Raw genomic sequence first — 13,803 nt, 5'->3', positions numbered from 1 at the left:
TTTGCTTCGATTTCGACTCCGAGAAAAAAAAACAAAAAAAGGTGGAGATAGCATTCAATCTTTAAACTTTGGTTCAATTCCAGTTTGCCACTTAGTATTAGTAATATTCATCTTCATATATAAGTGAAATATTTTAAATTTGATTTTCATTAAAGATAAATTACAAAGGCTAATCCCCTCCCTTTTAGATCATCTTCAACCAAAAAGATTAAATATAACGTCATTCAGAATTATAACCCTGTTATGTCATATTCATATGTCATGAGAGGATAAATATAACTCTTTAGTAATTTATTATTATTAAATTCATTACTAACTTAATTCACCAACTCGGTAAATTTATCAACTATTCAGCTATCATCGTCAAATGGGTTCAACGAAATCAAGTCATTCTCACAAAGCCCCATCCATAAAAATCCTAATCCTAATTAAAAATAAAAACAAGTGATTCACTTCCATAATTTACCCATGTGGCAAGTACCACACCCTCGGGGCTAACTCGAAATGTCGTCATCATGAAGTTGTGGGTCCTTCCCGATCAAATCCTCATCGGCATCATCCCCCTGCCCAGTACCCACACCATCTCCAATCTAAATGATGAGTTAGATTGTGCCATGGAGGATGGTGGTGGAGATTTGAGCTCGAACACGGTAGGAAGAGTGGATGGGCGACTATGGGTTTGTGTTTGATGTGGAAAGGAAGGAGGAGAGAGAGAGAGAGAGAGAGAGAGAGAGAGAGGATGGGCGACTATGGGTTTGTGTTTGATGTGGAAATAAGATTTGAGCTCGAACACGGTAGGAAGAGTGGATGGGCGACTATGGGTTTGTGTTTGATGTGGAAAGGAAGGAGGAGAGAGAGAGAGAGAGAGAGAGAGGATGGGCGACTATGGGTTTGTGTTTGATGTGGAAAGGAAGGAGGAGAGAGAGATATATATATATATATATATATACAGGGAGCTTAAGGGGGAGGGATCCCTATTTTTTCAAAAAAAATGGGGACACGCTCCCCACCGTTAGATTGACTTTAATGAAATTGTGTGGTTGAGATTAAAACACAGGCCATAGAATCTCAACCACATGATTTCATTTAATTCAAATCCAACGGTGGGGAGCGTGTCTCCATTTTTTTGAAAAAATGGGGATCCCTCCCCTTAAGCAATTCCTATATATATATATACACACACACACACCTGACTAGTTGTATAGAAAGATGAGACCATCTCCAACCGAACGAGAGTTATAGGCTTCTAGATACCTGACTAGTTGTATAGAAAGATGAGACAATCTCCAACCGAACGAGGGCCAGATGGCTCGTTTTAGCCATCTGGCACTCGAAGATATTAATATTTTAATGAACAGTACATTGCCATATTTGCCTCAATCTCCAACCGAGGGCCATATGGCTCGTTTTTGCCTTGCCACAAAAAATTGTCTCCAACCGAGGGTCAAACATAATTTATTATTTAGATTTAAAAACTACAACAACTTAAATTTAAAAACTACAAACTTATGTTTAAAAACTATAACTTAAATTTAAAAACTACAACAACTTAAATTTGTAGGAAAAAAATGAGAATTTTTTAACATTTTTTTACAAATTTTGGCCTAAAAAAATTCAAATTCAAATCCAACAGCTAGTTGATGTTAGCTAACCGTTGGATTTGAATTTTTTTTTGCTATAAATAGGTTGGATATTGGGCTATAATTGACACACCTTTGAATTCAATCTATTGGTGTTCTATAAGCACGGTGGAAGATCATCAAAGAACCGGCAAAAGGGTGGAGTCGAGAAAATTTGGACTCCATCATGATGTCTTACATCATATTACACAACATGATTGTAGAGGATGAGCGAGATGGGTATATTGATGGAGAGTCCGATGACTACCAAAAGGATCCAAATAGGTCAAGAAGGGCTCGTGCAAAAATATATGATGGACCTAATTTGCCTTTCAATCTAAGAACTAGTAGTATCTCTATAAATGAGTACACGAGGCACTATAGGGTGATACGTTCCAGTGCCACAAACAAGTACCTACAACATGATCTTGTTGCACATCTTTGGTCCAAAAGGAGCATGGAGTAGGCGTTTAAGTTTTATGTTGTTAAAAGTTTTTAAAAATGTTGTTAAATTTTTTTTTATGTTGTATAATTTTTATGTTGGTTAATGTTATTTAATGTTGTTTCATATTGTTTAATATTGTTTCATGTTACTTAATTTAATTTAATGTTGTATAATGACTTAGGAAGTTATAGGAAAAAAAATAAAATTTAAAAAAAAATATGAAACAAATGTTGTGAAATATAAATTATAGAAAAAAATAGAATTAAAAAAATGAAGTTATAGGAAAAAAATTTGTAAAAAAAAAAAACATAAAAAAAAAACAATAAAATAAAAAATAACGGCTAGCTAACGTCAACTAGTCGTTGCATTTGAATTTTGGCCTAGAATTCCTGTTGGATATAAATATATTCCTGTCGGTTATATCCGACAAAATTGGTGAGTTTTCTGGCACAGCCCATGGCTGGTTGGCTCATTTGGGCTAGCCTTTTGGCCCTTTGGCCATTTCAGATTCTGTGGGGTCCACGAGCCCTCTCGCCTAGTCTTTGGTTAGAGATGGTTTTTGGATGTTTTTCGGCCCTTTAGACCATTCGGTTGGAGATAGTTTGAAGGTGATGAAGTTGGAGATGGCGTAAAAGAAAGGAAAAAGCGGCGGTGAGAGGCAGAGGATTGTAGTAGAGAAGAAGACCCATTTCTTTCTCTCTCAGGCTAAAGAGCAAACGGACTCACCAAACGGGCTGGGCATCAGGCTAAGATTGGCTAGCCCGGTAGCCCTTTGGTCATATTTTGGCCGGATGGGTCCCAATAAGACCATCTCCAACCAAAGGGTTCAGATGGTCGAAAATAGACCAAAAACTGTCTTCAACCGAGGGCTCGTGGGCTCCACGAAATTTGAAAGGGTCAAATGGCCAATTGGTTGGCCCAATCCAGCCAGCCAGCCCCAGGCTGGGCTAGAAATTCTAGCATTCATGTCGGATATAACCGACATGAATATATTTGACGTTAGTTAGCCGTTATTTTTTTTTTACAGTTTTATTTATTTATTTTTTACACATTTTTTTTCAAATAACTTCTATTTTTTTCTATAACTTTCTAATAACTTATATTTTACAAAATTTATTTTCTATTTTTCTAAATTATATTTTTTTTCCTATAACTTCTATTTTACAAAATTTGTTTTTTATATTTTTTTAAATTCTATTTTTTTCCTATAACTTCTATTTTACAAAATTTGTTTTTTATATTTTTTAAATTATATTTTTTCCTATAACTTCCTAAGCCATTATACAACATTAAATTAAATTAAGTAACATGAAACAACATTAAACAATATGAAACAACATTAAATAACATTAACCAACATAAAACCTAAGCGCCTACTCCATGCTATTTTGGGGTTGAAGTAGTTGTTCATCAGGTTGGCATGCGTCATCGCTCTGTTTCGTGGTTTGTAAGAGTGACCAGCAACAGAGCCACCCTATTGAGGTTGTTCCTCAGTTAGCTGACACAACATGGCTGCTACTCTATTTTGTTTGTTGTGCCTTACTTGAACTTCTTTATCAGACTCCTCATCTTCTCGTCTCATTTGCGCCCATTTTTCTTCCAATTTGGAATTGGATGAGGACCCCCATTTGGAATCCGAAGAGGATCCAAAGTTGGAATTCATTGCAAACTTGAATTGAAAGAGATTGAATTGAAATAGATTGAATTCAAAGTTGTTTGAATTATAGCCCAATATCCACCCTATTTATAGCAAAAAAAAAAATTCAAATCCAACGGCTAGCTGACGTCACTTAGCCGTTGGATTTGAATTTAAGTTGTAGTTTTTAAATAATAAATTATGTTTGGCCCTATAACCCTTTGGCCCTTGGTTGGAGGCGATTTTTTGTGACAGGGCTAAAATGAGCCCTATGGCCCTTTGGCTCTCGGTTGGAGATGGAGGCAAATATGGCCCTGTACTGTTCATTAAAATATTAATTTCTTGGAGGGTCAAAGAGCTAAAATGAACATTCTGGCCAGCCTTTGTTTGGAGATGGCCTAATTTTTAGTCTGGACTTCGGCTGGAGATGAGTTTTGTCCAAATCAGACCATATTTTGGCCCTTTGACCCTTTAACCCTCTTCATTGAAGATGACTCATCTCCAACCGAAAGGGGACCAAAGAGCCATGTTTAACCCTAAAAGAAATTAATTTTTAATGAATAGTATCATACCATATTTATACCCTCTCCAACTGAGAGGGCCAAAGGACCATAAGCCAAAATATTGCACGTTTGACAAAAAAACCTATCTCCAACATAAGGGGGCCTAATTTTTAGCCTCCTTAACAATTTATTATTTTAATTGAATTAATATGGTTAATTGAATTAAACTACCATATTAAAATAAGATTTTCGATCATATTTTGAGTGCCACTTGTCACTAAATGATAAGCCTTTGGATTTCTTATCTTTATTCAATGAAAATGATGTGAAAAATTGGTGAAGAATTGAAATAAAATGAGGTAAGATAGTATAGAATGGTGAAAATGAGATGAGAAATGGTGTAGAAATGGCTTAGGTATTTATAGGAAAAAAATTAGAATTTTTATTTTAAAAAAATTTGACTAAAAAAAATAAAAAAATTCAAATCCAAACAGTAACCTGACGTCAACTAGCATGAGTTTGGACTGGTGCAAACGAGTTGGTTGGCTGGCTCCTTTTGGCTAGCCCATTGGCCTGGTGGATGAATTATGGCCCGGAAGGACCCACAAGCCCTTCGGCCTAACTCTCGGTTGGATATGATTTTCGTGTCAAAACGGACTATATTTTGACCTATGACCCTTCGGCCAAGTCGATTAGAGATGATCTTAGTGTAGATAATATTGTTTGTTAAAAAAAAAAAAAACAATGTCAAAACTTTTTATTTGAATGAAAAAATGTCAAAACGGCGACCTTCTTCTGGTCTCATGGACAGCAGCATCGTTCCTCAAGGAGAGCTGAAAATATTTCAAGTAAGCAGTCCCCTGCGCATTTTGATTTGTCGGGAACCGCCACCTGCTCAGCAGCCGCTGGTTTTATCATTAGAAATCAGGATGGGCTTTTTACTGGAAGCCGAAGCTGCCGCGCTCAAGTGGGGTTGTCCCATGCCAAGCGTGCAGGTTTTCAGGAGATTTTGGTGGAGGGTGATTTCTCTCCTCTTTATCAATGTAGCCAATTCCCTTCATGTATTCTATTTTAATCATATTGTGAGGAGGGCTAATTTTGCTGCGGTTGCCTTTAGTTAATTTGGATCATCAAAAGACCTCAGGTTGCATTTGGTTAAACTCTCTCCCTGCATGTGCCCAGCAAGTTCTACAACCGGATCGTACTTGTATTGGGGAAAAAAACTTCACTTTTCCTCATTTTCATGTGATCTTTTCTTCAATAATTCAATCGTTTAGTAAACATGAATGACCGGAGCAAGGATCACTTTTCCTCCATTTATATACTTATCCACACTAATGACCGGAGCAATCTAGCGAAGATCACAAAAAGTGACCGTTTTCGCTACCTAGGATCTATCTTGCAAGAGAACGGAGAATTAGATGGAGATCTCAACCATAGAATACAAGCTGGATGGATGAGGTGTAAGAGTGCATCCGGCGTGTTGTGTGACCGTCGTAGGCCACTGAAGCTCAAGGGAAAATTTTATAGGACGGCAATAAAGCCATCGATGTTGTATGGCACAGAATGTTGGGCGGTGAAGCATCAACACGTACACAAAATGGGTGTAGCGGAGATGAGGATGCTTCGTGGGATGTATGGGCCCACGAGAAAGGATAAGATTGGGAATGAGGATATCCGAGGTAAAGTAGGAGTAGCCAAAATTGAAGGAAATATGAGAGAAAATCGGTTCCGGTGGTTCGGACATGTGCAAAGAAGGCCTACTGACGTTCCGGTTCGAAAATGTGACTACGGGACAGAGGTTCAGGGCCGAAGGGGTAGAGGAAGACCTAGGAAAACTTTGGAAGAGACCCTAAGAAAAGACTTGAGTACTTGGATCTAACGGAGGACATGACACAAAACCGAGCGCAATGGCGTTCTAGGATTCATATAGCCGACCCCACTTAGTGGGAAAAGGCTTTGTTGTTGTTGTTGTTGTTGTAGTAAACATGAACATCATCTAAAGAGAATTAAAAAACTGTCGTAACATCTTACATAAAACTGAAGGTAGACAATAGAAGTATAAAACCTTAATCCAAGAGATACATGACACAATCAAGAAAGATTAATCATTGAATCTCACTTAAATAATATTGCATTCAGACGAATTAGGGATAGAAAAGGAAAAACGAACTCTTTGACGGATGCAAGTAAGTTGAATTGGTCATGAAATTCGAGCTTTCAAGTAAAATGCATGGTCTTAAAACTAAACATGGATTGTCTCTTTGTCTTAAGAAAACATAGTGACATTTATTCCAAGTGAAGGAAAAAGTTGAGTGGATGTGCCAAATCTGTTTAAGGAGGGAGGGAATCGATAAACAGAGGTAGAACCTGAAGAATCAAAAGTACTTGGAATACGCTGCAATAGACGAGCAATGTAGAATCTTGTTATTACTTGTTTTTGGAGGCCTTGCCTTTGGTCTTCTTGGATTTATTGGAATCTTGTAGTTTCTGGTCAGCCAGATGCGTGGGGGCGGCAGCGGATGTGGCAGTGCTTTTAATGCGAGAATAGGTGAATTCTTGGGAGAGCAATCGAGTGATTTCAGCGACCCCAACCCTCGATTTTCCATGTAATAACGTCTTCAAGTTCTCCTCCCAATTACAGTCCTTTATACCGGGACTCTGCACCATTCAGCGTCAACATCCAAAATCAAATTCAATCACCCATTCGGAAGCATATGACTGAAGTGGAGATTATCAAAGTTGAAAATGAAGAACAAAGGAAAATCATCGATGCCTAGGGTTTAGAAACCCATATAACATATACATTAGGGGTACTGGTACTCGTGGTGCAAGTGAAATAACAACACTTAAAAATCGGACAAACAAACAAACAATTGTATTATGATAATGCTATGATTGCAATATATATAAAGGAATATCGCACAAACAAAAATAAATAGGGGAAAAAACCAAAACCAAATGAACCCTAAAAATATAAATCGATAGAGAATTCCATTTTATAGGATAAATAAAAACGGGGAATCGAAATGAAATCACTAGTAAGCCCTAGCCTAACCTGAATACCTGGTGGTTGTAAAGGCCAATGAACTTAGAAATTAAGAGTGCGGTGGGAGAGCGAGAGCGTTCTGGGATCCCGAGAAACTTACACAAATCTGACTTTGAAGTTTTCGTCTTCACCTTCGCCGCTATTACTTTCGCCTCTGAGAAACCGCCACCCGCCATCAGTGACCGGCTTGCCCTAGCGGCACCGCTACCACCCGCCATCTAAACTCACTCTATCGATCTGAAGTTCCAAACCGCTGCTGCTCCTGCTTTTTCAAACTACTACTAGGTTGTAATTTTTGAGAAAATGGGGGATTGACGAGGATAATAATTGGGTATGACTACTCAGACTCAATTTTTTGTTCGGCCCAATTAAAAAATGTTAGAGTAAATTACAAAAAATCGCATCAACTATTAGTGTCACGACACTTACATACTTTATCTTTTAAAATTGACAATGTCACTCATCTTATGAATTTTTGCCAATGTCACACCTCTGTCAGTTTTCAGTTAAGTTTGATCGTTAAGTTATGAGCTGGCAGGTGTGGGAACCACATCCTTACCTAACTAAATTAAAAAAAATTAAATAAATACTAATAAATATATTTCAACAAAAAAACTAATAAATATAGAAAATCATTTAAAAAAATTATTAAGAAAATGTGGGACCCACCCTCATCCCTCACCTTTTCCCGTCTCTTACCTTTGTCCCTTCGAAGATCTTCAACCCAAACAAAGGCCTAAGACCTATCCTTCTTCGACACCCTATCCAAACCCCCACCCACTCCTCTTCCGATCCTCGCCAATCCCAAGACTTCGACCACTGTCGCTCCCCGCCATCCTCAACCGCATCCCACCTCTGACGCCGACGTCATCCACTTCCTCAGCTATTCTAACTGGTTCTTACCGGACCACATCCACCACTGTGAGGTCAATTCCTCCCCGAGTTCTTCGATTCTTGATCCCATTCGAAAAACCTTAGCCTCTACAACTATTACCGTAACACCATCGTCGCCGAATCCAGGGTCGTCAAAACTTCTCGGAAGCTCACCTTCATGGAGGCCCGCAAGTCTCTAGTTGGCAACATCGGGCCCGTTTAGAGGGTTTTTGATTTCCTCGATGCGTGAGAGGACAACAGCAAGGCCGCCGATGCTTATTCTAATGGAGGCGGTCAATCCCCTGCTAGCGGTGCCAAGGAGAGCCTTAAGAAGAGGACCTGCAATGGCTGCAAGTCTGTTTGCAACATTGCCTCAACTATGGAGATTTGAAATTGCCCCAAGAAGAGGACCTGGAATTGAGGTTTTCTGTTTGAAATTGGCATGGAGATTTGAAATTTAGGGTTAGGGTTTGGGGGGGAATTTAGGGTTTTCTGTTTGAAATGGTCCCTTATCCCATGGCTCAAAAATCTCTCATCTGCATCATTTTCGGCCTCCTCTTCCAAACTACCGAACCTCTACATCCATGGCGGCTCTATTAGTGCCCATGTTACCCCTCCATTAAGCTCCCCAACTACCAGGACATCGAGAATGAGAATTGACTGGGATGACCAGTGTGTTCCGCCAAACTGGGCTAGGCAGCAATTCCTCACCAGTGTGCTCAGTCATGGCAACTCTATCACTTTTTCAAGAAGAGCGTTGTCGACGAGTTTATCGCCAGAGGAATGTGGGAGGAAGCCATTCACGAAGGTGGTGGGGGTATCTGTTCTCGTGGATGAGGTGCCTAGTCGTATCTGTTTCGGTTCACCCAAAAACAATTATAGCGGACAAAAATCTTCAGGTTCGGGCACCCAGATTCTGTCGTTAAAGGGGATTTGAGGCACATAGACACAGAACAACCCCACCACCACCACTGAATACTCTGATGGTTCTCCAAAGTATATAAGATGCTAAGTTGGTGTTGGAGGTACTGATGAGGAGGAGGGGGCGCTGTCGACCACCCACATGCAAAAGCAGAAAAAAAAAAGTAAAAGCAAAGCAAAACAAAAGCAAATATGCTTTTGCTATTCCACAGGCTCACAAAGCATCCTTGGTTTAGTTTTCGGAGAAGCGCAAAGAAAGGGAAAAAAGAAAGCAAAAGAAGAAAGCAAAAGCAAAAGCAAAGCAGAAAATAAAAACAAAAGCAAAAGCAATGCACCAACGACTGCTTTATTTATTTTTGAATGATGTAATTTATTCTTCTTATATTTCGGAGATATCTGTATAACCCCATGTATAACCTCATCAGAAGGTAAAAAAAAAAAAAAAAAAGGCAAAGCCCAAAATAATGGGCTGCAATGTTGTGTGGAGAGCGAAGACCCATAAGCCCAAAATAGCACCAACCAGGTGATCAAAAGTACGTCCAGTACTACAAAACATTATTCGGCACCCCGCCTCTATTATCACCAACCAGGTGCTCAAAAGTACGCCCAGTACTTCCAAATTTATTCGGCAGCCTACTGCTATTACCACCAACCATGTGATCAAAAGTACGTCCAGTACTCCAAAATTATTCGGCAGCCTGCCGTTATTATCACCCACTAGGTGATAAAAAATATGCCCAGTACTCCAAAATTATACATGAGCATCACTTATGTCATTCATACATAAACATTCATGAGCATCACTCATGACAATCATACATAAACATTCATGAACATCATTTATGTCAACATTCATGAGCATCACTCATGTCAACATTCATGAGCATCACTCATGTCAACATTCATGAGCATCACTCATGTCAACATCCATGAGCATCACTCATGTCAATCAACATAAACATCCATGAGCATCACTCACGCCAATTAGCTTCAAAAGCTTCATTTACAGAGCTCTAGCTTCAAAAGCTTCATTTACAAAAGCTCTAGCTTCAAAAGCTTCATTTACAGAGCTCTAGCTTCAAAAGCTTCATTTACAAAAGCTCCAGCTTCGAAAGCTTCATTTACAGAGCTTTAGCTTCAAAAGCTTCATTTACAGAGCTTTAGCTTCAAAAGCTTCACTTGCAAAACTTCACCTACAAAGCTTCAGTGCAAGGTATAGAAATACCGCCTCCGAACAACCACCACTTCGGCCCATACATGGATTCAATTTGAAGTCTCCAGCCAACAGACTCTATTGACCGAAGACTTAGGGGACTACATTATGTACTCTATATTGGGCCTCAACTGGGCCTCATGAAAAATACTTGGGGGATTTACCCTATTATTTATGTAATAAGTGAAGAGCCCTTATTCTATAAAAGGGAATCCCTCACCATCATTAGAGAGCATCAACTCTAGCCCATTATTTATGTACTGAGGAGTAATCCCTTATTCTATAAAAGAGACTCCCTCACTTTCATTAGAAAGCACCCATCACTTATGTATTGAGGAGCGAGCCATTATTCTATAAAAGGGACTCTTTCACCTTCATTAGACAGCATCGCCGCCAGCTGAGCAACCGCCTTGCCGCGAGCATCACTCCTAACCCATTATTCATGTACTGAGGAGCGATCCCTTATTTTATAAAAGGAACTCCCTCACCATCATTAAAGAGCATCAACTCTAGCCTATCATTCATGTATTGAGGAGCGAACCCTTATTTTATAAAAGGGACTCCCTCACCTTCAATGCCACAAGCCGAGCCAACCGAGGCAACATAAGCCACGAGCCAAGCAGCCTCGCAGCATGTGCTACTTCTAGTATATCATCATTTCAAATTGAGCACCGCCTCCTATCGAGTATCAGTTCAAGACAACATCTAGTTACTTGGACTGAATTCCAAGTCTCCAGCCAAAAGACTCTCTTGACTAAAGACTTAGGGGACTACTGTTTATACCATATTTAGGGCCTCCGTATTTAGATCTCGTACAAATACTCGGGGGATTTAAATGTAATTATGTAATAAAGGAAGGGGCAAATATGTAATAAGTGAGGAGCCCTTATTCTATAAAAGGACTCCTCACCCTCACAATTGGGAGATGCCATTTCTTAAGCCTTCTCACCCCTCTCACATCCCTTCTCATATTCAGAGGTTCTCTCCCTCACCTCTCAGATAAATACAATATCAATGTGGATGTAGCCAAAACCTTGGGGTGAACTGATGCGATGAAAGTTAAGCACTCAAATTAAACCCTCTTTTGACAATTGTAGTATATGTATAATTAGGGATCGTTCTGGACCGGGGATTAGGAGGGATTGCTAATCTAAACTAAACTGACTTATAAAAAGAAACTTAAAAACACTTAACTAGACTCTATAGACTCAAAACACTTAAAAACACAAACTAAAATAGATTCTAACTAATTAGACACACTAAAGTAAAGGGGGATTGGGTTTTGGACGAAAATAAAGTAAAACAAAACAGAAACTAGAACTAAACAGATTTGCACGAAATTGGTTGTTTTAGATGGATGATGGGCTAGCTAGAAGGTCTTTCTCCACACATGACACACTTGCATACAAATCAATCTCCAATTGCTTTTCAATAAACTATGATGCTCAACACCCCAGATTAACCGTGATGCATAAATTAACCCTCAGATTTTCCTTTACTCATTGAATTGGATGAATGCATGCGACAACCCAAATCATTCTCTAAAAGTCCCCTATATGAATGCATAATAGAGATACAATTAAAGATCATTACGTTCCATGAAAATCATAAGTGTTGACGAGGCAATTGTAACTATGAATGCATGATACGTTTGCCAAGAATTCAATTAACGCAATTGTGACAAGCAACCTTCACTACTCATGAATATAAACTTGTAACGATTAGGTGAAACTTATTTATATCCTAGCATCAAATTCATGCATGAAAACTAAGTATGCATCCTTAATAAACATACATAAATCCGTTATGAATAAAATAGATAATTGAATTGCAATCACAACTTATCAAATCACAATTGGAAGAAATCAATTCATATTGCAAATATATTCATGGTTTCGAATTCTCCTCTAGCCAAAAGAGGTTTAGTTCCTCATACTTGCAATTAAACAGAAACAATTGAAATTAAACATTGAAAACCAAAGTAGAATACACCTAGAATGCTCCAGCAATCCAAATTGAATGACTAGCACAACTCCAAGCAATCCTCCTTTCTTGCAAATATGTGGCACCAAGGTGTGAGTGGTGAATGGATGATCTCTTGTGGTGGTGGATGGATATAGGTGAGTTATGGTGAAGGGTGGAGAATTGTGTAGATGATGTGGTGTCTTTGGATGATGGCCTCTCAATTATGGTGAAGGGTGGATGTATTTATAGGCTAGGGAGATGAGTGTATGGAGTTGTAATGAGTGGATGTAATGGGTGTAGTGGGTGAGTGTTGTGGTAATGAGTGGATGTAATGCGTGTAGTGGGTGGATGTTTGGTAATGAGTGGATGTAATGGGTGTAGTGGATGAATGTTTGGTAATGAGTGGATGTAATAGGTGTAGTGGATGAGTGTTTGGTAATGAGTGGATGTAATGGGTGTAGTGGGTGGATGTTTGGTAATGAGTGGATGTAATGGGTGTAGTGGATGGATGTTTGGAGTTGTAGGTCAACACACTTGCACACACACATGTTGATTTCTAGCCCTTAAATCTTAAAAAACGTCAATCCTCATGTCTCCATGCTTGCACTATCCAATCTTGGCTCAAAAATGCTCAAAAATGCTCCAAAATGCATTTTCTTGCCAACTTTGTTATTATGACCTATAAACAGACGAAAATAGCTTAAAATACATAATTAACTAAGAAATAACAACACAAATGCACAAGAACAAGCTAACTAAGTCGCATAGATATACTCCTATCATGAACCACGATACATCTTGTGTTATTTACATTTCTTGCAGATTTACGGTCGAATTTACGTTGTTCTAAGACCTCTGGTTTTGTGCATCGACAAAAGTATCGTGACACCAATAGTTGAGATAGTTTTTTGTCATTTACCCAAAATGTTATGTGTTTTTTTGTTTGTATAAATCTATTATATATAAAGCCGGAGGTGCGATGAACAGTGCATCACAGTGGAGATCAGATTTTTGATGGCCAAATTACCAAATTACCCTTGCATAATTTGAAATATGATTTTGGGCAGGTTTTGATTTTTTTTGGCTGAGTGGCAGTTTGGTCCAATTCTTTTTGTCAAAGTGGGTGACACCAAAATTTTTGTCTCATGTGTAAAGAATAAAAAAATGAAAGGGAAAAGAGAAAATAATAAACAAATGACAAAGTTGATGGTGCCCACGTGATATAAAAAAGGTATTTCACACGCGTATAATAATGTGATTAGATAAATTCTCAAATGATTGTTTTTTTTTTTTTATGTAACAAACTATATTATCTACACTAAAGGGAGGGGATGCGCTTAGCCGAAGAAAAGTCTCAAATGGCATGAAGCCCTATAAAATCCCAAATGGCACGAAGCCGTATCAAATATCCAATGACACGAAGCCGTATCAAATATCCAATGACACGAAGCTGTATCAAAATTAAAATGGCATGAAGCTCTATCAAATCTCAAATGGTACGAAGCCGTATCGAATCCCAAATGGCACGAATCCGTATCAAATATCAAATGGCACGAAGTCGTGACAAGTCTCAAATGGC

General features: G+C 38.6%; 1 protein-coding gene across 1 annotated transcript; it reads right to left on the bottom strand.

Moving 5' to 3' along the window:
* Positions 1-6,393: 6,393 nt before the first annotated feature.
* Positions 6,394-7,623, bottom strand: LOC103450315 (uncharacterized). Its single transcript, XM_008389645.4, has 2 exons — positions 7,270-7,623; positions 6,394-6,864 (listed from the first exon to the last, which is right to left on the bottom strand). The coding sequence occupies exons 1-2, from the start codon at positions 7,468-7,470 to the stop codon at positions 6,634-6,636; spliced, it is 432 nt and encodes a 143-aa protein (XP_008387867.1). The 5' UTR covers positions 7,471-7,623; the 3' UTR covers positions 6,394-6,633.
* Positions 7,624-13,803: the final 6,180 nt, after the last annotated feature.

The sequence above is a fragment of the Malus domestica genome, chromosome 15 (genome assembly GCF_042453785.1).
Source record: "Malus domestica chromosome 15, GDT2T_hap1".
Lineage (NCBI taxonomy): Eukaryota > Viridiplantae > Streptophyta > Magnoliopsida > Rosales > Rosaceae > Malus > Malus domestica.
The sequence above is the reverse complement of the archived record's forward strand: the minus strand, read 5'-3'. Positions and strand labels throughout refer to the sequence as shown.